Here is a 25,301-nt window from a genome sequence, read left to right as displayed (position 1 = left end):
AAGGGAGAACCATGCCAGGACAGGTCCAAGCATCTATAGTGGCACCAACCATTCCTCCCACAAACACACAGGTTCATTATAGGAGTATATCCCACACAGGACAAACACACAGGTTAATTATAGGAGTATATCCCACACAGGACAAACACACAGATTAATTATAGGAGTATATCCCACACAGGACAAACACACAGGTTAATTATAGGAGTATATCCCACACAGGACAAACACACAGGTTAATTATAGGAGTATATCCCACACAGGACAAACACACAGGTTAATTATAGGAGTATATCCCACACAGGACAAACACACAGGTTAATTATAGGAGTATATCCCACACAGGACAAACACACAGGTTAATTATAGGAGTATATCCCACACAGGACAAACACACAGATTAATTATAGAATTATAGGAGTTTATCCCACACAGGACAAACACACAGATTAATTATAGGAGTATATCCCACACAGGACAAACACACAGGCTAATTATAGAATTATAGGAGTATATCCCACACAGGACAAACACACAGATTAATTATAGAATTATAGGAGTATATCCCACACAGGATAAACACATAGATTAATTATAGAATTATAGGAGTTTATCCCACACAGGACAAACACACATATTATTTATAGGAGTATATCCCACACAGGACAAACACACAGGTTCATTATAGGAGTATATCCCACACAGGACAAACACACAGATTAATTATAGGAGTATATCCCACACAGGACAAACACACAGATTAATTATAGGAGTATATCCCACACAGGACAAACACACAGGCTAATTATAGAATTATAGGAGTATATCCCACACAGGACAAACACACAGATTAATTATAGAATTATAGGAGTTTATCCCACACAGGACAAACACACAGATTAATTATAGGAGTATATCCCACACAGGACAAACACACAGGCTAATTATAGAATTATAGGAGTATATCCCACACAGGACAAACACACAGATTAATTATAGAATTATAGGAGTATATCCCACACAGGATAAACACATAGATTAATTATAGAATTATAGGAGTTTATCCCACACAGGACAAACACACAGGTTCATTATAGGAGTATATCCCACACAGGACAAACACACAGATTAATTATAGGAGTTTATCCCACACAGGACAAACACACAGATTAATTATAGGAGTATATCCCACACAGGACAAACACACAGGCTAATTATAGAATTATAGGAGTATATCCCACACAGGACAAACACACAGATTAATTATAGAATTATAGGAGTATATCCCACACAGGATAAACACATAGATTAATTATAGAATTATAGGAGTTTATCCCACACAGGACAAACACACAGGTTAATTATAGGAGTATATCCCACACAGGACAAACACACAGATTCATTATAGGAGTATATCCCACACAGGACAAACACACAGATTAATTATAGGAGTATATCCCACACAGGACAAACACACAGATTAATTATAGAATTATAGGAGTTTATCCCACACAGGACAAACACACAGGTTAATTATAGGAGTATATCCCACACAGGACAAACACACAGATTAATTATAGGAGTATATCCCACACAGGACAAACACACAGATTAATTATAGGAGTATATCCCACACAGGACAAACACACAGGTTCATTATAGGAGTATATCCCACACAGGACAAACACACAGGTTAATTATAGGAGTATATCCCACACAGGACAAACACACAGATTAATTATAGGAGTATAGCCCACACAGGACAAACACACAGGCTAATTATAGAATTATAGGAGTATATCCCACCCAGGACAAACACACAGGTTAATTATAGGAGTATATCCCACACAGGACAAACACACAGGTTAATTATAGGAGTATATCCCACACAGGACAAACACACAGGTTAATTATAGGAGTATATCCCACACAGGACAAACACACAGATTAATTATAGAATTATAGGAGTTTATCCCACACAGGACAAACACACAGATTAATTATAGGAGTATATCCCACACAGGACAAACACACAGATTAATTATAGAATTATAGGAGTTTATCCCACACAGGACAAACACACAGGTTAATTATAGGAGTATATCCCACACAGGACAAACACACAGATTAATTATAGAATTATAGGAGTTTATCCCACACAGGACAAACACACAGGCTAATTATAGAATTATAGGAGTATATCCCACACAGGATAAACACATAGATTAATTATAGAATTATAGGAGTTTATCCCACACAGGACAAACACACATATTATTTATAGGAGTATATCCCACACAGGACAAACACACAGGCTAATTATAGAATTATAGGAGTTTAGCCCACACAGGACAAACACACAGGTTCATTATAGGAGTATATCCCACACAGGACAAACACACAGATTAATTATAGGAGTATATCCCACACAGGACAAACACACAGATTAATTATAGGAGTATATCCCACACAGGACAAACACACAGATTAATTATAGAATTATAGGAGTTTATCCCACACAGGACAAACACACAGATTAATTATAGGAGTATATCCCACACAGGACAAACACACAGATTAATTATAGAATTATAGGAGTTTATCCCACACAGGACAAACACACAGGCTAATTATAGAATTATAGGAGTATATCCCACACAGGATAAACACATAGATTAATTATAGAATTATAGGAGTTTATCCCACACAGGACAAACACACAGATTAATTATAGGAGTATATCCCACACAGGACAAACACACAGATTAATTATAGAATTATAGGAGTTTATCCCACACAGGACAAACACACAGGTTAATTATAGGAGTATATCCCACACAGGACAAACACACAGATTAATTATAGGAGTATATCCCACACAGGACAAACACACAGGTTAATTATAGGAGTATATCCCACACAGGACAAGTGTTTGAGTAGACCTACCTGTTTGATATTCTGTCTGTAGTTTAGGACAAAGATATATGTCTGATTAGGTGCCGAGTTGAACTGGCACACTGCAGTCCACATACACTGAGTATACAAAACATTTAAGTTCCTTTGAACAGGGTATGGTAGTAGGTGCCAGGCTTGTGTCAAGAACTGCAACGCTGCTGGATTTTTCACGCTCAACAATTTCCTATGTGTGCCAAAGAACTTCCAGCCCACTGTGAGAAGCATTGGAGTCAACATGGGCCAGCATCCATGTGGAACTCTTCCGACACCTTGTAGAGTCCATTCCCTGAATAGTTGAGGCTGTTCTGAGGGAAAAAGGGGGGGGGGGGGGGGGGGGTTGCAACTCAATACTAGGAAGATGTTTATCTAAATTAAAATTCCCATTAACTAGTAATCAAACATTATTTTTGATAAAACATTGTAGGTGTGAGGTCATATAGAATGTATTCAGTTGTCTGATAAGGTTATGGTAAAAGGAATTAATGGATTGAGTTGGTCACAACACTACTTTAAACATTGTCTAACTTTACTGGTGATGTTACATTGATTGTAGGCCTATAAAAATAAGGAATGATATTACTTTATGTGATAAGTAGGTTATGGTTAAAGAATGTACTGATTGAGTCGTTCAGGGTGTAAGCAGATTCCTATTGGAGAGGACGCAGCTCTGTGGGCGTAGCTGTCCAGGGGTAAGCGGCCAAGGTGTTGTTAGTCAGTATGGTTAGGAGCCGGAGCAAGAAGACGCACGAGGGAAGACAGTCGTGGAGTATAGATTTTTTTTCAGAAAATAGAGGCTGTTTCACTAAATATTGTTGAAAGAAAAAGTTTGGCGCAAGGATTAGGCGTTGCTGCCTGAAAATTACGTCTATATTATCGAGTCGAAATGGACTTTATTTGATTGCACCGGAGGCGCGTTTCCTAAAGGTACACTGGGAGTGAATTTCAGTGGTGGCAAGATTATCAGATGGCGCTTCTATCATTGATTGGCATTGGATATTGATGAGGTAGCTTACATTTTCCCGTGTGATCGACTTGGTGAGTTATCAACTTGTTTCATCATGGTATTTCTTAGCCTTTACGTGTGAGTGAATAAGGCGCACACTCAAAGTGCATTGGATGTATTATTGATAGAACATAGAAACTGTAATACAATGTTTCAAACGTTCAGAGCGCATTTCCTATCCAATAACCTCAATTTTCTTTTTGTGGAAATCCACAGCGTTGGAGGAGCTTCCATAGCGACCATGACGCACAACTGCCCGCTTTACATCAGCGTCGTTCTGTGTCTGCTCCTGCTGATGCGCGCACAACCGGTGCGAGCTGCCTCCAAGGCCATCGTGTGTGAACCCATCACGGTCCCCATGTGCAAGGGCATCGGCTACAACCTCACCTACACTCCCAACCAGTTTAACCACGACACTCAGGACGAGGTGGGGCTGGAGGTGCACCAGTTCTGGCCGCTGGTGCGCATCCACTGTTCCCCGGACTTGCTCTTCTTCCTCTGCAGCATGTACACCCCTATCTGCATCCCGGACTATCGCAAGCCTCTGCCCCCGTGCCGCTCTGTGTGCGACCGGGCCAAGCGCGGCTGCTCCCCACTGATGAGCCAGTATGGTTTTGAATGGCCCGAGAGGATGAGCTGCGAGGGGCTGCCAGAGCTGGGTGATGCTGACCGCCTCTGTATGGACCGGAACAGCAGTGATGTCACAACTCTGTCCCCAGGCCCGGCCTTCCCCCCGAAGCCTACCCCCAAGGCCCCCCACCGCAACCCAGCCCGCCGCAGGCCGCCTCTCCTGCCCAAACCCCACCACAGTCACCACCACCAGGACTGTGAACAACGCGGCTGCCGCTGTCGCCACCCCCTGGTGTCCGTCAAGACTGAGGCCCGCTCACTGTACGGCCGCGGCGTCCACACAGGCCCCGTGGAGAACTGCGCCCAGCCCTGCCGTCAGCCCTACTTTACCCCGGATGAACACGCCTTCACCTCCCTCTGGATCGGCCTGTGGTCGGTCCTCTGCTTCGTCTCGACCTTAACTACTGTGGTCACGTTCCTGATTGACCGCGACCGCTTCTCCTACCCCGAGCTGCCTATCGTCTACCTGGCTGCCTGCTACCTCTTCATCTCCCTGGGATACATGGTGCGGCTGGCGGCGGGCCACGAGCGTGTGGCGTGCTCCGAGGACGGCGGGCACGTGCTGTATGATGCTTCGGGCCCTGCCGGCCTGTGCACCTTGGTGTTCCTGCTGGTCTACTTCTTTGGCATGGCCGGTGCAATCTGGTGGGTGGTACTCTCGCTCACCTGGTTCCTGGCGGCGGGCATGAAGTGGGGCAACGAGGCCATCGCCGGGTACTCGCAGTACTTCCACCTGGCCGCCTGGCTGGTGCCCAGCATCAAGACCATCGCCGTGCTGGCCCTGAGCGCTGCAGACGGAGACCCTGTGGCAGGGATATGCTACGTGGGAAACCAGAGTGTGGAGAGCCTGCGGGGCTTTGTGCTTGCGCCCCTGGTGGTCTACCTCTTCACAGGCTCCCTCTTCCTCCTAGCGGGATTTGTATCGTTGTTCCGCATCCGCAGCGTCATCAAGCAGGGGGGGACCAAGACGGACAAGCTGGAGAAGCTGATGTTAAGGCTGGGCCTCTTTACCGTCCTCTACACGGTCCCTGCCGCGGTGGTGGTGGCCTGTCTGGTGTACGAACAGCACCTCAGGCCCCAGTGGGACAGGGGCCTTTCCTGCTCCTGCCAGGCTGAGAGAGAGAGGCTCGGCCTAGGGCCGGACCACGCCATCTTCATGCTGAAGTACTTTATGAGCCTGGTGGTGGGGATCACCTCAGGGGTGTGGGTGTGGTCTGGGAAGACTCTGGAGTCGTGGAGGAGGTTCCTGGGGAGGTGCTGCTGTTCATGTCCCTGCTGGGGCCACAAACCGTCCAGCGCGTCAGTGTACAGCGAGGCCAGCACATCCCTCACGACACGCACCGGGCTGCTCCCCTCGCAGTCTGACCACAAGTCCCTGTCGCACCCATCTGTGTGACCAGACTGGCTGGATGGACGCTTGTCAGACTCATGGTGCTCCACATAGTGGCTGTCGGAAGAAACTAGATGGATGTTCATTTAACTTATTGAACGGATTGTAAATGATGTAAACTATTGTCTTCACATAAGGACGTTTAAACAAACTGTGGAAGTATAGAAAAGAGTTTTGTATTATATTTCCTCGTTCTCATTCTAGACTCATTGCAGGAGATTTCCCCTGAAGTTAAATTATCTGGAAGGGGGAGAAAGTACACTTCAATGTCTCTAGGATTTTTAAATGACATGTTTTGCTAATCCAATCAAGTTACGTCATTAACCTGGAGATAACTAAGTGGCATGGTATTCTTCTATGCGTAATAAAGATGGAGAATTGTTATTTGTCATTTTATTTAGAAGTGAACATCCTAAAAGGACATTTCACTCTTGAAATGTTTATGGACATAGTAACGCCTTGTTAGGATGAAGAAATTTCACTACCCATTTATGCTTATGTGCAGATTTTAATATGAAGTCCGTTTAAAAAAACAGATTGTCTTAATCTGTATCGGATGAATTGAGAGAAGTGTCACCACTCAATGTCTTTTGTTTTACTCTTCCTGTGAAAATGAAGTGTTTTAACTTTAAGGCATTCAAGGAGTTGGTCTGATTGGAATCCATAATGTCATCGTTTTCACCCTTGCTTGAGGAGCAATACAGATCCCCCCACTTGTGCTATGTCATTACTTACCTGGACCACCTATTGAGACATGCCTTTAAATCAGCTGAAAAGGAGACTGGAGTGCCTCTAAAAAGGTGCAACTTCCCACTTCAGAAACCAGTGTGGTAGCCTCTTCTGCCTCCATGTGGTGGGTTCTAGTAATTACAGCAGCACAATCTTGTTTTTCTCTGCAAATGTTTGAACCATAATCTACCTCTTAGTAAAACTACACTGGGATTTCATTTTCTCCACTACTTCAAGGGTGTATTATCGTCCCATTTATCAAATGGCCTTTAAAGTCTTAAATACCTAATAAATCAACTGAATGGATCAGTGTACATGTAGTTCTCCTTCAGAAAAGTTGCTGTCTAATTCTGGCATGTTAAACTAACTACGTAGCCTGTAACCCAGGTAGAGAATAAAAGCTTGTGTGAATGTTGGAACTTGGTCTGATTCTAAAAACCATCAGACCGCTTATGGAGCATACACTTCTCCAGTCTAGTCCTGTCAGATCTATGAAAACCAGCCAATTTATTTGAAATAATTTCAAATACAGGGCTTGATTGAGCTTAACCTGGCACATGAAACCAATAGAAAAGCTGCAGAAATGCCAACCCCGCACATCTGGCACTCCTGGCAGGTTAAAGTAAACACAGGCCTTACATCATGCAGCTTGTCTAGAAATGGGACACCATACACACATTTCAGAGTTTATTACGGTTTATTTGAAATAAACAGCAACTGAAAATATTAAAAAACGATACATTTCACAGCTAAAAGGCCTACACAGTAAGCAAAGAAAACCGTCCTTCTACGTCACTATCTGTCCGTCCGTGTGCCAAACTACACCACAGGGTAGTTAGAGGCTTCGTCACCATGGTCAGTGTGGTGTCAGTCTAACCCGTTGATTTGTGCAGATCTGGAGTGTATGAGTAGGTATCAGTGGTGGAGCTGCCACCTTACAGATCTGGAGTGTATGAGTAGGTATCAGTGGTGGAGCTGCCACCTTACAGATCTGGAGTGTATGAGTAGGTATCAGTGGTGGAGCTGCCACCTTACAGATCTGGAGTGTATGAGTAGGTATCAGTGGTGGAGCTGCCACCTTACAGATCTGGGGGTGATTTGGGACCAGCTGTGTGTGTCGATGGTGCCAGTGAGTGTCTAGTTTAGGAAGGCCTTCGGTGCATCCTCCGCCTGTCCTGTGTGTAGCAGGTCCAGCTTTACGACAGCACAGCGTGGGTGGTTCGGACCCCCACCAGATTGTCTGCGCTGAGGGACCTCCTGATGGTCACCTTGCCCAGATCCTTGTATCTGTCCTCACACAGTCTGGAGATAGCCTGGGAACGCAACACTTATTACAGCCCAGAGATAGCCTGGGAACACCAACACTTATTACAGCCCAGAGATAGTCTGGGAACGCAACACTTATGTCACTCAACAGTTAAATCATAACATAAAGACAAGACATTGGCCCCTCCCACCTAGGCACTTGTGTAGATAGGTGTACAGTCCCCCCCCTAGCCAATCAGAAGGCAAAGTGGATCTACTACCTAATTTCTAACACCTATGCAATTGTTTAGTATCTACATGATAGTAGGGGGGCTGGGGTTGTTTCTGAACAGGACTACCATTAAACTCTCCTCTTGCCAAGTAGCAGTGTTGTCATTCCTGCTGAACTAGAAGCTCTCCTCACCTCCAGTTTAGTGGCTCGCTGGTTGTCAAGTGGCTCCAGGGGGAAGTTGAGGTTGTTGTCGTCGGCCAGGGAGCGCAGGTCAAAGTAGTACTTGGCGTAGACGCTGGCCGGCACGTTGATGTTGAACTGAAGCAGCTCCAGGAAGTGCCTCTCCATCTCGTTCCTGTGAGACGTAGAGAGCAAGGTACAGGTAGAGAGAGAGGTACAGGTAGAGAGAGAGGTACAGGTAGAGAGAGAGGTACAGGTAGAGAGAGGGGTAGAGAGAGCGGTAGAGCGTGAATCTCAGCAGTCTTATCCTCCATACTCTCCCAGCCTCCTTTTCAAAACGTCAGAGGGAAGTGAGTTCTCGGGGAGAGGCTTGAGGACGCAAGGAATCGAGGGAAGACTTTTAGATGTACCTGGCCAGCGAGGCAAAATCAAAAGCTAATTTTATTGATTATATAAGACGATGAGTTTTGTCCCACATGGCAACGTTCCAATTTAACGATGCGCCTCATAATATTGATTTATATGAGGATGTTCACAGTTCACTCTTGGGTGAGCCAAAACAAAAAATTCCTGCACACTTCTATGGAGACCTTGTCAGCGGCATCAATCTATTAAATTGTATTAATATAGTCCTTTGAACAAGGATGTGCCACAAAGAGCCCTGCAGCCTGTCCTACAGCCAGTAAGGAGCCCACAGTGGTAAGAAGCCCACCGTGGTAAGAAGGGGGGCCTTATGCCACTCCAGGGGCTGAGGAGACCCACAGCCTGAATCCTAAAACTACCCTGACACCCCTCAAATTCAGCTGGACCTCCAAGCCACTGCTGTTTTATATTCTTCTCTCTAAATCAGGGCCTGATTAAGACCTGGGACACCAGATGGGTGCAATTCATGATCAGATGGATCAGAATATCAGCAGGCTCCAGGACCTCATAAGGTCAGAGTTGAATACCCCTGCCCTAAGCACTTAGATATGAGAGGATTGGAGAGCTCTAAGGATGATGGTAGTCGTCCCTCTTGCTTACACCTATCCAACCCTCAGATCTAATGCCTAAAGGTTTGGGTGACTTGTAAAGGTGAGCAGTCAGGGGGACAGGTGAGTGGACAGGACAGAGGGACACTGACATGTCCTCCACGGTGATGTCCTTGAGGATCTGGCAGTAGTCTACATTCCACACGGCCTGGTCGTCCCACACCTTGGACGCCAGCAGGATGGCCCCCAGTACGATACGCTTCCAGTTGCACGGACAGATGTCCATCTCTGCATAGGTCAGCAGACGCTCCAGGTACACCTTGGGAAAGGATGGACACACAGTAAATGAGACACTCATCTGACACTGCTGGACACACAGTAACACCGTTACCAGGGCCAGGTGTTCAGCAGGAGACAATAGATTATTATGCAGAACAGGCGTCTCTTTTACTCACGTCAGCTCTCAACACGCCACAACATTTAACTACTAAACATGCCCAGAGTGAAACTCCCTGTGATAGGGCAACTGACTGGTGGCATCCTGTCATAGGGCAACTGACTGGTGGCATCCTGTCATAGGGCAACTGACTGGTGGCTTCCTGTCATAGGTCAACTGACTGGTGGCTTCCTGTCATAGGTCAACTGACTGGTGGCTTCCTGTCATAGGTCAACTGACTGGTGGCTTCCTGTCATAGGTCAACTGACTGGTGGCTTCCTGTCATAGGTCAACTGACTGGTGGCTTCCTGTCATAGGTCAACTGACTGGTGGCTTCCTGTCATAGGTCAACTGACTGGTGGCTTCCTGTCATAGGTCAACTGACTGGTGGCTTCCTGTCATAGGTCAACTGACTGGTGGCTTCCTGTCATAGGTCAACTGACTGGTGGCTTCCTGTCATAGGTCAACTGACTGGTGGCTTCCTGTCATAGGTCAACTGACTGGTGGCTTCCTGTCATAGGTCAACTGACTGGTGGCTTCCTGTCATAGGTCAACTGACTGGTGGCTTCCTGTCATAGGTCAACTGACTGGTGGCTTCCTGTCATAGGTCAACTGACTGGTGGCTTCCTGTCATAGGTCAACTGACTGGTGGCTTCCTGTCATAGGTCAACTGACTGGTGGCTTCCTGTCATAGGTCAACTGACTGGTGGCTTCCTGTCATAGGTCAACTGACTGGTGGCTTCCTGTCATAGGTCAACTGACTGGTGGCTTCCTGTCATAGGTCAACTGACTGGTGGCTTCCTGTCATAGGTCAACTGACTGGTGGCTTCCTGTCATAGGTCAACTGACTGGTGGCTTCCTGTCATAGGTCAACTGACTGGTGGCTTCCTGTCATAGGTCAACTGACTGGTGGCTTCCTGTCATAGGTCAACTGACTGGTGGCATACGTACCAGGGTGACGATGGCACATTCAGCGGTCAGCTGGGCCGAGCTGAAGAGCGTGCGGACGAAGCGGTAGATGAGCTTGTGTTCAGGGTCCACGCTGTAGTAGTCTTCTGGAACCTTCTCTCTCTGAGGAAGAGGAGGCCTGGCCAGTCAGTCTGACAGGAGGCTTGGTGTGCACACACACACGGACATACAGTATCTACTTCCACCTACTCACCGTTAATGGGTGGATCTTCTCATCGAAAATGTCCAGAGAACGGTTTGAATCCCTGATGAGGGAAAAAAAAGACTGAAGACTACTGCTACAAGCCCACACAGAGAGAGAACACTCCCATATGTTACTATGTCACCACACCTTCATTACCATGTCGCTATGTCACCACACCTTCATTGCCATGTCGCTATGTCACCACACCTTCATTGCCATGTCGCTATGTCACCACACCTTCATTGCCATGTCGCTATGTCACCACACCTTCATTGCCATGTCGCTATGTCACCACACCTTCATTGCCATGTCGCTATGTCACCACACCTTCATTGCCATGTCGCTATGTCACCACACCTTCATTGCCATGTCGCTATGTCACCACACCTTCATTGCCATGTCGCTATGTCACCACACCTTCATTGCCATGTCGCTATGTCACCACACCTTCATTGCCATGTCGCTATGTCACCACACCTTCATTGCCATGTCGCTATGTCACCACACCTTCATTGCCATGTCGCTATGTCACCACACCTTCATTGCCATGTCGCTATGTCACCACACCTTCATTGCCATGTCGCTATGTCACCACACCTTCATTGCCATGTCGCTATGTCACCACACCTTCATTGCCATGTCACTATGTCACCACACCTTCATTGCCATGTCACTATGTCACCACACCTTCATTGCCATGTTACTATGTCACCACACCTTCATTGCCATGTTACTATGTCACCACACCTTCATTGCCATGTTACTATGTCACCACACCTTCATTATCATGTTACTATGTCACCACACCTTCATTATCATGTTACTATGTCACCACACCTTCATTATCATGTTACTATGTCACCACACCTTCATTATCATGTTACCATGTCACACAAATCAAAACACCTTCATTATCATGTTACTATGTCACACAAATTAAAACACCTTCATTATCATGTTACCATGTCATTGAAAATCATCAACACAAAACTCCTCCATTTACCTCACGTCTCTATATAATATTTTACTGTTTTTCTCATGAAATTAATGACAGATAGAACCTACCTGTTTTTTATGTGATAGTATATAGCCAACGTGACACTGGAACAGAGAGAGAGAGAAGACGGTGAGTCCTTACAATGACCGCCTCTTTTCTGCTCTGTCGTGTGTGTGTGTAGGTAAGGAGGACTCACCATTTGACCGTACTCTTCAGGTTGGGCAGGCTGACCGTGCTATCGTCAAGGAATATTGTGGAGCAGGAGCTGTACTTTTTAGATAACCCAGGAGACGTCTAGGAAAAGGGAGTAGTTGTCAGTCAATGGAACAGGGAAAAACCTAGCATCACTTCCTGACATCTCTGCATTAGTATCAGTGGATGTCCATGGGTAGCCATAGTAACGCTTGACTAGAAAGATGGATTTACTCACGTGATGATTACTTAAGTAGTTACTTCTCCTTTTCTCCCGCACTGGAGGGGAAAAGTCAGACGAATCTTAGGTCAGGTAGTTCCCTGAACGTGTTGAATAACTATCTGACTGTGACCATTACAGACTCTCCTGTTGTCCAGACCAGACCTGGGACGTGATCTGCCTGGCACAACGTTGTGGGACGTTCAGATAAAGAAATATATTACTTAGAACTAGTGTGCCTCTGACATGTAGAATAAGAAATCATGTCAACTCTATTCATGACATTTCTATCTGCACCGTTCCATGATAACCAGAGGACACAGCCATGAGAAGTAGAAGATCCCCATGCCACTTGTGGCGACATGCTGCACGGAGCCTTCACCGTGCACTGCCACTTTAAGAGTGCATCAGCAGACAGGAAGGGGGAGATTAAGATAGCTCTTCCGGCGCTCTGTGGAGAGCTCTCGGTTGGCAGTTTGACTGTGTGCACCGCTGCAGAAGTCTTGTTTATTTTCAGCATACTTAGTTTGTTAAGTGTTGAAGTGGAACGCCGGTGTTAGCGCTCTCGGTGGTGGGTGTATCTTTTGGGAGTTCTCCTGTCATTGATCACATGGAGTGGTAGCAACATTGTTGCGAAGCTTTGACAAACAAACCAACCATCAGGTGTATCCGACGGACAATCAGTGAAACTGCAAGCCTGAAGTCAACAGCTAAGACCCCTTTCTCTCTGTGCTTTACACTGCAGCACTCCTCTTCCCCCAACACACTCCCTTTGATGTTCAGTGTCGCTGGACTATTATCGTCCTGCCAGACGTGTTTGGGTTGACATTTTAGTTAAAGGGAGGTTGCGTGCGAGTTTATTGTTGTTTGAACTGTATTGATTTGGTACTATTGACATTTGGCCGAGAAGAGTTGACATTTTAAGGCCTTTGTTTTGCCTATGAACACCCCCCCCTCACTGGGAGGTAATACTGAATATTGCAAATTCTCTAAGGGTTATGAGTGGGTTCTTTCTTATCAATTGTTTCTATGAAGTTGCCTTTTAAATTGCTCTCCACATTATTATTGTAGGAGGTATTATTGGTTGGGTTACTCCTGTGCTGTGACATGTTTTATATGGTGTGTCTTGTCCTTTCTACTTGCCATCTGGCCAACAGTCTACACTCTAGACACTTCTGCTGAAGTGCGTTTCTGGTAGCAGTACTCTATCTATCCTACTCTTTGCCTTTCAGCAGGGTTAATACCTGCCTGCCTGGCGCCAGAACAAAAATTATTGTATTTACCCCTCTCTAACAATACCGCTACACACTTACCATCAGTCTGCGACTTGTTGAGGAAGATTGTGCTGGCTCTGGCATTATCGGATGGGTTGGACTCCTGCGCCAATTCTGAAAGAAACAAGAAATACACACAGCCTATTTGATCACGAACACCACAAGAAATACACAGCCTATTTTATCACGAACACCACAAGAAATACACACAGCCTATTTGATCACGAACACAAGAAATATACACAGCCTATTTTATCACGAACACCACAAGAAATACACAGCCTATTTTATCACGAACACCACAAGAAATGCACACGTATCCCAACTATATGCACCATTTGTATCTTAAAACGGCAGAGTGAGATACAGTATAATACTGATTACAGATCACAACTTCCGGGGGTGCACCTTGTGACTTGACATCATGACACTCACTATACTCTGGGAAAGGGGGAGACCTAGTCAGTTGTCCAACTGTATGTATTCAACTGAAATGTGTCTTCCGCATTTCACTCAACCCCTCTGAATCAGAGAGGTGCGAGGGGCTGCCATAAAATCGACATCTTCGACGCCCGGGGAACAGTGGGTTAACTGCCTTGCTCAGGGCCCGGGGAACAGTGGGTTAACTGCCTTGCTCAGGGCCCGGGGAACAGTGGGTTAACTGCCTTGCTCAGGGCCCGGGGAACAGTGGGTTAACTGCCTTGCTCAGGGGCAGAATGACAGATTTTTACCTTGTCAGCTTGGGGATTTGATCCAGCAACCTTTCGGTTACTGGCCCAACGCTCTAACCACTAAGCTACCTGGCTATAGCTGAAGCAAAAACAATGCTGGGTACTCTGCAGGCTATAGCTGAAGCAAAAACAATGCTGGGTACTCTGCAGGATATAGCTGAAGCAAAAACAATGCTGGGTACTCTGCAGGATATCTTGGAATAGCTGAACCAATATGACGACTGCACAATCAATAGTGCAACAGGTCATAAGCGGATGTGTGATGTATGCATTGTGCGTTAACAGCAAGCAATATCTTCCTTTCCCCTTTCATTATGTCTTGGCTGTTCAGAGAGGTGTGACCATGACGTATACCCCTCCACTCCAGCTTATCCGAAAAGTACACCTACCATCCGGGACCTCTCTATCGCTGATGTGCTGCAGATAGGTGCCCGTGTCCTCGCTTACGTCGTCGCCAGTGGTGGTTATTGGGTAGTCGTCGAGCTCGACTGCTCTCCTTGCAAGCTTTGGACTCCCACCGGGGGACATGCAGCATGACACTGTAGCCCCCATGATTGAACAATTAGCTAAAGTCCTACCACTGACTACACCCCAGAAATCTGAAAGAACCGTCCACTCGTCTATAACATCAGACAGAACCTCTGTCAGTGATGTCTGGTCTCAAAATGACACATTCAATTTTAAATACATGAGTTGCAGCCACATATCGGGGTTCATATCTACAACACACAATTCAAACTGAACAGTTGAATCCCTATCTTTTTCAGGGCGTGTGCGCAAAGGCATGGCGAGTAGCGCATTGATACGTCGGCCAGATACAGGCTTGACCACTAAACTAATCTAAAGGCTGGCAACGTTAGGACGCCGGTTTAACCGTTAATGGCAACACGTTATACTCGGTTTTAAAAAGCCTAACTGAAGCTGCTAGACAGCTGATACGTTAAAAACCATTAATCTGGTCTTCATAAACCAGACGTAGTTTGCCAGCAACTAGCTGGCAAGCTATTGCTAGCTAGCCCTACACCCGGCTAACGCTAATCCAGGCTTCAGCTAACTGGCTACTTATGCCGGTCCACTTGATCTAGCTATTCTTGCGATGCATTGCAGTCAGAATATGCCGAATTCCTTCGTCTCAGCAAATGTTCCAGGTATGGCCGTTCACCGTACACAGAAATGTATAATGCTCAGGTTTGAGACGACTAGCTAGCCTGCTAACAGCTGATTCCCACTCCAGCCAAAGCCAACTAGGAAGGAACGCCCTCAAGAACGGCCCATTTTGACGCACGTCAATTACCATTGGCTGTTTATCAAGATTAATAATTGTTATTTGACAGAGATTGGTGAACATTGTCATTTGACAAGTGTCAGCGCTACGATTTTATTATCGCGAGAATATAGATTTTTCCACTTCCTCATAAGAAATCGTTCAGCGTGGTATGAATTTCAAGCTTACTAAAAGTGATATATTATATTACATTTCCATGGTCTTCTTTTGACTATGGCGCTTGTACCATATGATGGGAATTATTTGCCCGTGCTCTCCAAACTACATAATTCGTCTGCCGAGTTCCATTTCGCTGACCACAATGTCAGACTAACCCAGGACTGGAATAAACTCGGAGTAGCTGCTGTCGTCTGGGATGCAGTGAGTGACCTTCGTTGGTGTACGACTGACTGTACATGCTTTGCCGCATTTTTAAAAAATCGTGCCAATTTTAATTCCAATATGAACTATTCAACCATCTGTTGAATGACAGGTCGTCTTCTTGAGTGTGACAAAGACGTAGCCAACTATGGTACGATTGATTCTGCCACAATTTACTGATACTGTTCTCTCCTTACATCTATGTTTTCCTTTCTCTGTCAGGCGGTAGTGATGTGTATGTACCTGGAGCTGGGGCAGGTCGAGCTGACGGGGAAGGTTGCCATCGAGCTGGGGGCAGGCACTGGACTGGTGGGCATCGTGGCAGCTCTTCTAGGTAAGAACTCACATGGGAAACTGGTAGGAGACTTGCGCTACAGGGCCAAACCAAGCTGAAGTGGGTTGGCCTGATTACTATATAGGTGAGCTGAAGTGGGCTGGCCTGATTACTATATAGGTGAGCTGGCCTGATTACTATATAGGTGAGCTGATGTGGGCTGGCCTGATTACTATATAGTTGAGCTCATGTGGGCTGGCCTGACTACTATATAGTTGAGCTGATGTGGGCTGGCCTGACAACTATATAGTTGCTGGAACCATTCTGGAAAGGATCATGTGAAAATAAACCATCAGAGCCAGAACTGTTTGGGTTGGCCCTATAGTGTGGATCAGGCTCAACTGTTAGAACTACTAATTGTTAGTCACATTTTTACATGTGCTAACCGTGCAAGCCTTCTCTCCAAAGGTGCCAAAAAAGTGACCATCACAGACCGTGAGCCTGCCTTGGGCTTCCTTGCAGCCAATGTGAAAGAGAACATTCCTCCGGATCAGCTAGGAGCAGTGGAGGTCTCAGAACTGACCTGGGGCCAGGGATTGGAGCGCTATCCCACAGGAGGCTTTGACATAGTGCTGGGAGCAGACATTGTTTACCTGGAAGACACATTTCCATCATTACTGCAAACGATGGAACACCTCAGCTCAGAGAGTAGTGTAGTGCTACTGGCCTGCAAGATCCGCTACGAGCGAGACACTAACTTCCTGAGCATGCTGAAGCAGCGCTTCACAGTACACGAGGTGCACTATGACAAGGAAAGAGACATTCACATCTACAAGGCTGTGAAGCTTCCAGCAAGGAGAGATCTGTAGGAACCCGTGACTGATGGGGAATGTGAGGGGTTTGAATCACAGTGGATGGATCAATGTGCTGTCAATCATTGATGGTTCAGGGAGCTACTACTTATGAATGGACAGCCAGTGAGATGGTTCATGGAGAATGGTTTTGTTTCATGCAGGGTTGTGTCCAGTAGGGAGAAAATATGGAGCTACAACCCAGCTACTATGGGTGATTGTAATTGTCTTAATTTCATTCATCCTTTTTTGATAAAAATGGATTTGAAAACAAATTAAGACATCTGAAAAATACCAGAAACACATTTATTAACAGCTGCCAAAAACAAATAGTAGAATCTGTAATATAATTGTTTTGCTTTTTTCATACAAGTGAATGCTGACATTAAGAAATACAATGTTTACAAAATATGAACAGAAATGGCAAGTGTTTTAAAAATAAGATGCATATATGTTATTTATGACAGATGGCTACGTAAAAACAAAATAATACAATATGGCATTCCGTTATCCAATCAAACAGAAGACCGGGTTCAGTGAGCAAATGTTATGGAACATTGCAGATAGAAATATAGTGAATAGAGCTGACATGAATCCTTATTTTACATGTCAGAAAGGCATGTCTGTTCTACAAAACAGTTCTAGCTGAACATTTTTATCTGTTCCACATTGTTGTGAGCTGCTGAACGCATCTCTGGTGTAATCCCACGTTTGTTGACTGAGTTGTCAGTCTAAATGTCAGCGATGGATCCCAGAAATCGAAGTCTACGACATCACTGCAGATCCAAGCAAACTATCCCTTTTAACTACATGATAGAAAATGCTTCTTCCCTTGTCCTATCAGAAGTGTTTGAGGCACAACAGATGAAAAAGTGTGATTGTGGGGCTAATCCTAACTTTCACTCTATAATCCCATTGCCGTCAATGCATGATGATTAAGTTAAGTGGAAGTTAGGATATCCTCCAATATGATTATGCCTTACGCCTGTTCAGGCCATGGAGAAACAAACAAGGAGACTCAAACACACACACACACTGCCTCAGACATTGTATACATTACATGAATGCCTAAAAGCACACTATACACCCATAGTCTACCCTTTAGTCATATTTCACAACTCCTCCTGTCAGCTGTGTGGTAGCTCAGTTGACATTAGCACAACTCTTTAAAAAGGTACTCAGCGAAATGACTTTGCACCGGAGATATTGAGATGAGCGAGATGCAACACTTTGCTCTCACACAGTATCTGCGCATGTGCACAGGTTCGCTTCACGTTGTAGTGGTTGCCACGGCACCAAAACAGCAGAGAAGTTGAGCCTCTCGCTTCAACGCTCTTTGTTGTGGAAATTGACCCACTATGCTGTTTACATTCTGCATCTACGTCATACCGCTGAGGTTAACTTTTAATGCCTGTTAGTTGATGCAGACAATCCACCCACAATCCATCTCCTACCCCTCCCCAAAACAGCCACCAGATAGATGTGTTTTCCCGACTTAGCAATGCTGAATAACAAAAGTTTGCAAGCAGAAAAATTCAATACATGATAACCCAACTCAAGCTCAAAGATAATACATTTCATCTGACAGTGGTTGGGATCTACAGTCCACAAAGTGTTAGTAACAGAAGAGTTAAAGCAATCATCAGCCTAAATACTGAATAGTGTAGCACTCAAAAATCATTTTCAACGTGTCTAGCCAGGTGACGGTCCAAACTCAATAGTTGTATAGGGTAGTTCATGGTGGGCAGAGGGGTCCTAGTCCTCCACGGCTGGTGTTTTCCTGGTATCTGACATCTTGAGACTGGGGACTACTGGTTAGTTAGCAGCAGTGGTGTCGTGGATATACACGATACCTACCACTGAAAGATTCCACTAGGGGCTCCATTCTATTGGTGGAGAAACAGTGTGTGCTCCATCTTATCCTTTTAAGGGTACTCATGATGGAAGGTACTCATGTCATCCTTTTAAGGGGTACCTATGAGGCCATCCTTTTTAGGGGTACTCATGTCATCCTTTTTAGGGGTACTCATGTCATCCTTTTAAAGGGGTACTTGTGAAAAAGTGGAGAAATTGTGTGAGGTTTTCCTTGTTCTTTTTCCTCTTTCTGTAGGTCTTATAGACTGGTAGAGCTTTTTAAAAAGAAAAATATAGAAATGGGGGAGGGTGGTGCCAGATGCATGGCTCTGTGGTGAGTCTCTGTACATGAGGGTGGGGGGGGGGACACTACTCTGATTTGTGGCAGTACAAGTCTTTAAGTGACTTCAGTTCCTCGATAAGGGTTTTGTTTTGGTTCTCCAGAACGGCCACACGGTTCTCCAGACACTTGACGTACTCCTTCTTCTTCCGGCGACACTCCCGGGCCGCCTCCCTGTCACACACACAGGTATGGACAGTCAGTACAGTATGTCCGCCTCAGCAAAGCAAATCTTAACACGATCATCATGTTTCTCATGTTTTTACTTAACATTCTCAGCTTTATTGTGTAGGTATAGAAATAGGAGTTCCATATCAACAACCTGCTAAATGTACACCTACATTCTAGGATGTAGTCTACCATTTCACCCAACAACCTTCATTAAAGTGATCAACATAACCCTAGCTAACAGTGCTACAGTATCTATACCCTCTACTCCACCTACCTGTTCTTCATCAGTCTGACCTCCCTCTTACGGGTGACTACAACCTCTGGGCCTTCCTGGCCGGACAGGGCGGGAGAGGAGGCCATCACCATCCCAGGAGTCATGCTGCTGGTGTTGGCCGTACGGATCTGGTAGGTCTGCACTTCTCCAGAGGCAGCTGGGAAACAGAAGGGATCGTAGCATTACGTGTTGGTGTTTACGGCAAGAAATTGTGGGCATACAGGAGTTGTTTGTGTTGTTGTGTGACTGCATATGCAGGAAAACGCTTCTGTTTAGAATGTACGAGCAGAACAACTGACGGGCACCCCGTAAGAACTAAAACTTGATTGAGGCTGGGGCCTACCATGGTCCAAGAGTTTCTCACCTTGCATTACCACCTGGTTGCTGGGCACCAGGATTTGCTGTCCATCGGAGGTCTGAGCATACTGCAGGATGGTGGTGCCCTGCTGGGTGCCTGCCGCGTTGGTCATGGTCAGGGTCTGCATCCCCTGCATGCCATCCGTACCGTTATTGGCCAGTTGGATGGCACCGCCCTGGGTGATGGCAACTGCAGAGGAGGGGGGGTTAATGGATGATCGTCAGGTTAGGAACATTGCAACGGTCTGCTCGGTCATGTTCAGCAAGGCAAACCATAACGAAACGTTTTGAAACGAAGAATTAACATCTGTCATTATTGGACATGTTCAGGTAGAACCTTCCCGTTTCATTCAAACATTTCTCCCTACTGAACATGACCCTATTTCCACTATAGTCATTGACCACACACTACTCATAAAGTAAGAAAGCCAACTAAGCTTGTCCAAACCAGAACAAGCAGGCACTCTTCACATATGGCCATGATGAAACTGGAGTACGGGTGAAGTTGCCCCGAGATGCTGATCTTGGGTCAGTTAAGTATTTTCCCATGTAGAGGGGATTGGTGGAGGGGAAGCTGATCCTAGATCTGTACCTACGGGACCCCCCCCGGAGCGATAAAACTGAGGATTGAATAGGTAGGGGTTACGTACTGTACTGGCCGCTGGCCGTCTGATAGATGGGGCATGATGTGGGCATGGCAACGGTGGTGATGGCGGGGGTCGAGTCGTCCTCCGATTTCTCCTCCTCGATCGGCGGGACCGCAGACACGTCAGATGACAGGTCGTTCAGGATCTTCCTGCAAGGGATAACAAACACAATCCCAATCAATGTCTCGGACTCTGTCAACAATGTGTCATCAGATTTCATTCACAGCCCAATCAGATCCAAAATGGCACCCAATCTGCACAGAGCCAAAATGGCACCCAATCTGCATTTAAAAAAGAATCCCAATTTGGCAACACTGAGTCAACATGACAGTCATGTTGCCAGATTGGGATTATTTTCCTGCCACCCTGAGGCTGAGACAGTGGCCCTATGGAGGAGCGGTACCTGTAGGAAGGACGTCTGGACAGAATCTCCCTCCTCTTCTGAGAGTCTGTCACACTGTCCACCGACTCCTGGGAGTCCTGGGAATCCTCTGCAACTGTTGAAATCTGACAGGGTCAAACACAAGAGTTGCAGTTTATAGTGTGTCCAATCAAAAACATTTTTTTTTGACCAACGGTTAAAATAATATCATAATCCATTGGAAAGATTTTACCCTTGTAGGATGGTCAGAATTAGGGTGACTAAATCAATCGAGGCCAGAGAAAGAAAACGGCAAAAAATCTGGAAAATCACTTTCCCGTTGAACTGATCTTTCTTCTAGAATCCAAAGGACATGAAACAGAGGTAAGATGGATATCCACTTTTCATATTCATTCAAAAATCCTGTCATTTCCCCAAGATATCTCACAAAAACAAGCGTAGCTCTGAAATGTCAGAGCAATAAGCATATACCCCAATTTATTTATTTTTTACCAAAGCCTTTTACATGTATTTCAGCTCGTGTCATGCTACTTTAGCTTTTTGCGACCCATGGAAACAACTTTGACCACAAAACGTAAAATTCTCAAAAAGTCATTACAGGAAACTTGCACTGCTATGTGAACAGAGCTTGGTGCTTATTATCAGATGTATTAGGTTATGAAATCCAACTTTTTAGATATGTTAATGATATATTAGAGAAAGACCCAACTGAACGATTCAGAACATGAAGAATCATACTTGTCTTGGTAAAATGGATTTTATAACATAAGTCTAATAAAAAGCATAGCTGGCACACACCCAGAGAAAATGATTAAACTATAAGCTGTGAAAATAGAAAGTCAGACACTAATATATATATATATAACTCCCAGTAATTCATTTTTTGGCATCACTGTGCCTTCTTTATTTTGACCCATTAAATTACAGGGATATAACATGAAGTGAAATTTCATCACCAAAGCACATTGACACCCTGCAGTTTATTGGAAATGTAGTAATACCTATACAACATCCAATAATGTTCCATTGATCTGTTATATTACTGTATGTGACCCACACCAGCCCACAAATAGCTGCCACCTGAGAGATTCTCTGCTATAGATTAGATCAGTTCATTAGTCACATGCACAGGGTCACACATGGAATTGAAGGGTACAGTGAAATTCTTAAAGCTCCAACAGAACAGGTCAAATATAGACCTGTTGCTGCCTACTACCAAGGCCTATTGCATGTACCTTCCTATGTATATCACAATAGACTACTGTAATGGAGGGAAGAATGGGGCTCACCTGAACAGTCTGCACTTGAGGCGACTGGATGACCGAGGGCTGGGCGGCCTGGATGACCCCGTGGACCTGAACCGTCTGACCGTTGGGTAGCTGCACCAAGGTGACTGTGGAGCCGCTGGAGGAGACCTGTCCTGCTGCCATAGACACCTGCAGCAGAGACGCAGATTTAGAAACGGCTTAAGGGCCCAGCTTCCCAAAAGCATCTTAAGGCCAAGTCCATTTTAGCACAATAGGATCCTATGGCTCTAACGATGGACTTAGCCTTAAGATGCTTTTGGGAAACTGGTCCATCTTTTTAACCTTAATTTAACTAGGCAAGTCAGTTAAGAACAAATGCTTATTTACAATGACGGCCTACCCCAGCCAAACCCTAACCTGGACGACGCTGGGCCAATTGTGCGCCGCCCTATGGGACTCCCAATTATGTCCGGTTGTGATACAGCCTGGAATCGAATCAGGGTCTGTAGCGACACCTCTAGCACTGAGATGCAATGCCTTAGACCGCTGTGCCACTCGGGAGCCCAAAATCCACATAATGGTTACAATCAAAGACCATGAATAGAAGTGATTGATTATTCTTCATGTCAGAGAACAGTTCTGCTCTCCTACATAACATATTTATTTCTGAACATTCTACAATGTTGTGCCCTGCTGAACGCAGCCCACATATGGAGGCTGCATTTACACAGGCAGCCCAATTCTGAGCTTTCTTTTGACCAATCATATCAGCTCTAAAAAGATATGACGTGATTGGTCAAGACAAATTGGTGGGGAAAACATCCGAATTGGGCTGCCAGTGTAAACGCAGCAATACAGACTCATACATGTACACCAAAAGTAGGGCCTCGTAAAGAATTTCCACCAGAGGATCAATAAAGTTTAATTTGATTAAAGTGTCTGGCAACGTTGATGAGGGTACTGTACCTGGGCCAGTGTGATCTGCTGGGCCTCAGACTCAGAAACAGCTGTGTCACCACCCTGCTGTGTATCGGCTCCCGCTTCCATGGTCATTTAGTTGGCTGGATTGGCGGGTGGAGAACTCTGGAGAGCCTGTGAATTTACATTTTTACACAAAATGTAAAATATTGGTATGGGGGTGGATTTTATTCAGGGCTCTCCAACCCTGTTTCTGGAGATAAAGTTGTGTAGGTTCACACCAATCCTGTTCCTGGAGATACCACCCTGTAGGTTTTTGCTCCAACCCTAGTTGTAACTAACCTGATTCAGCTTATCAACCAGCTAACTATTAGAATCAGGTGCATTAGATTACAGTTGGAGCTAAAAACCTACAGGACAATAGCTCTCCAGGAAGAAGGTTGGTGTCCTACAGGATGGTAGCTCTCCAGGAACAGGGTTGGAGCCCTGATTAAGTGATGTTATGTACTGACCATGTGATGTTTCAGGTCGTGGCTTTTGTGCCCCTGTCTATTCATACCAGGCCAGGTTTGTTTAAGTGATTGTAGGCTACACCAGACATGCAGTATTACGTGTGACTATCTGAAAGTATGGGAGATACTATCCCAAACCATAAGTAACGTTCCTAAGGTAAAAATGTGTTACTCAATGTTTACCCTGTTATTGCCGCCTTTTTCCAAGTAGTTAGCAAAAGTATATAGCATTGTTAGCTACAAATAAAACAGTAGCTAGCTGACACTTGCCTAGCTATACTAATAGATAAGAAAAAACACATGTTCAACCAAATGGTACGAAATGTATCCATGTTCATATTGTTGCTCGATATATTAAAGCTTTGTGTTAGCTAGCTAATATCGACAACCTGGCTAACTAGCTATAGCTGCTAGCTAGCTAACGTAAATATACAAATGTGTCCCATGCGGTAAAAATCAAGAGTTTTAGCTTAATCATGTCATTTGCATCTGGTTCATTTAACGTTGGCTAGCTATGACACTTGAATTGATGTCTTTATCTAAGTTTGCTAATGTAGTATGCTTATTCAAGACAACCACGCTGTGTTTGCAGACGGACTATCTTGCAAGCTAACGTTAGCTAGTTTTTTGGGAGGGAAATGTCTGTAGCTAAGCCAGATATACTTGGTCTGGGCTAACATTCTATACCGCTAGTTAGCTTAGCAAGTTAGGCATTCGAACCTACATGTTTTTTGTGGTTGCCAGCTGGCTATGGAGCTAGATGGCCAAACTAGGTCTGTTAGCCAACATGCTGATGCTATAATTACTGTGGTTGCAATCTTTACTCGAGGACTCAAGCCTCACTCCCATTTTTCCAGTACCATTCTCACATAGCTGGCTGGCTAGCTTTGTAGACTGACTCAACATCGTGTGGCTCTGCAACACCGCCGCCATGATCTCTTTGTTAGAGTTGGAGCGATTTCTCCAACACACCAGGGCTTTCTTCTATCCCCCTCTCCGCATCGGATGCTTACCCGACACAGACTCGCTTCGTCACTCCCGGGTCCTCCGAGCTCCACTTTTATTCAGACCGACACGTAAGAGACCGCGTCAGGCTACACCTCTGTCGCGTCACCGAGATGAACAACAACACGGAGAACGAGGGAGACGACGAAAATCAGTTCTATCGACAGGGCTCGAATTCGAACGGAAAATGACGAAATGTACACGAAGAATACCGACAGGTACGAACATTGGCGGAAGTTTACGAAAAGTAGGCCTAAATAAAAGTGCGCATGTGCGACATGTGTCAGTCGAGCACATGAACAGCTGTCAATCAAAGACGTCTTATAAACAGAAACTAGAACATTTTTGTTATATACACTGCTCAAAAAAATAAAGGGAACACTAAAATAACACATCCTAGATCTGAATGAATGAAATATTCTTATTAAATACTTTTTTCTTTACATAGTTGAATGTGCTGACAACAAAATCACACAAAAATTATCA

At 45.2% G+C, this 25,301-nt stretch overlaps 4 protein-coding genes across 9 annotated transcripts; 2 read left to right on the top strand and 2 right to left on the bottom strand.

Moving 5' to 3' along the window:
- Window positions 1–4,199: 4,199 nt before the first annotated feature.
- Window positions 4,200–5,984, top strand: LOC120039118 (frizzled-5-like). The gene has a single exon (XM_038984641.1). The coding sequence runs from the start codon at window positions 4,200–4,202 to the stop codon at window positions 5,982–5,984; it is 1,785 nt and encodes a 594-aa protein (XP_038840569.1).
- A 1,407-nt stretch (window positions 5,985–7,391) lies between these two features.
- LOC120039120 (cyclin-Y-like protein 1) lies at window positions 7,392–15,572 on the bottom strand. 4 transcript variants are annotated; one of them, XR_005475300.1, is made up of 11 exons: window positions 14,728–15,572; window positions 13,647–13,721; window positions 12,352–12,392; window positions 12,118–12,215; window positions 11,990–12,025; window positions 10,934–10,985; window positions 10,723–10,842; window positions 9,488–9,654; window positions 8,377–8,539; window positions 7,786–8,020; window positions 7,392–7,737 (listed from the first exon to the last, which is right to left on the bottom strand). XR_005475300.1 is itself a non-coding variant. In XM_038984643.1 (10 exons), the coding sequence occupies exons 1-10, from the start codon at window positions 14,888–14,890 to the stop codon at window positions 7,904–7,906; spliced, it is 1,032 nt and encodes a 343-aa protein (XP_038840571.1). In that variant the 5' UTR covers window positions 14,891–15,572; the 3' UTR covers window positions 7,392–7,903. The 4 variants fall into 4 exon arrangements, 2 of the variants coding, with proteins under 2 accessions (XP_038840571.1, XP_038840572.1); XR_005475301.1 differs by having other exon boundaries at window positions 7,392–7,641; XM_038984643.1 differs by having other exon boundaries at window positions 7,392–8,020.
- Window positions 14,433–17,696, top strand: mettl21a (methyltransferase like 21A). Its single transcript, XM_038984648.1, has 3 exons — window positions 14,433–15,983; window positions 16,206–16,317; window positions 16,726–17,696. Exons 1-3 carry the CDS (start codon window positions 15,837–15,839, stop codon window positions 17,124–17,126), a joined length of 660 nt encoding a protein of 219 aa, XP_038840576.1. The 5' UTR covers window positions 14,433–15,836; the 3' UTR covers window positions 17,127–17,696.
- Window positions 17,401–25,023, bottom strand: LOC120039121 (cyclic AMP-responsive element-binding protein 1-like). 3 transcript variants are annotated; one of them, XM_038984645.1, is made up of 8 exons: window positions 24,824–25,023; window positions 23,347–23,472; window positions 22,423–22,569; window positions 21,155–21,258; window positions 20,755–20,900; window positions 20,112–20,294; window positions 19,748–19,904; window positions 17,401–19,476 (listed from the first exon to the last, which is right to left on the bottom strand). In XM_038984645.1, exons 2-8 carry the CDS (start codon window positions 23,431–23,433, stop codon window positions 19,332–19,334), a joined length of 969 nt encoding a protein of 322 aa, XP_038840573.1. In that variant the 5' UTR covers window positions 23,434–23,472; window positions 24,824–25,023; the 3' UTR covers window positions 17,401–19,331. The 3 variants fall into 3 exon arrangements, with proteins under 3 accessions (XP_038840573.1, XP_038840574.1, XP_038840575.1); XM_038984646.1 differs by lacking the exon at window positions 24,824–25,023 and adding an exon at window positions 24,671–24,817; XM_038984647.1 differs by lacking the exons at window positions 23,347–23,472; window positions 24,824–25,023 and adding an exon at window positions 21,366–21,469 and having other exon boundaries at window positions 22,423–22,527.
- Between the last annotated feature and the right edge of the window lie 278 nt (window positions 25,024–25,301).

This window comes from Salvelinus namaycush, unplaced genomic scaffold (assembly GCF_016432855.1).
Source record: "Salvelinus namaycush isolate Seneca unplaced genomic scaffold, SaNama_1.0 Scaffold255, whole genome shotgun sequence".
Taxonomy (NCBI): domain Eukaryota; kingdom Metazoa; phylum Chordata; class Actinopteri; order Salmoniformes; family Salmonidae; genus Salvelinus; species Salvelinus namaycush.
This window is presented reverse-complemented; position numbering and strand designations above follow the sequence as displayed.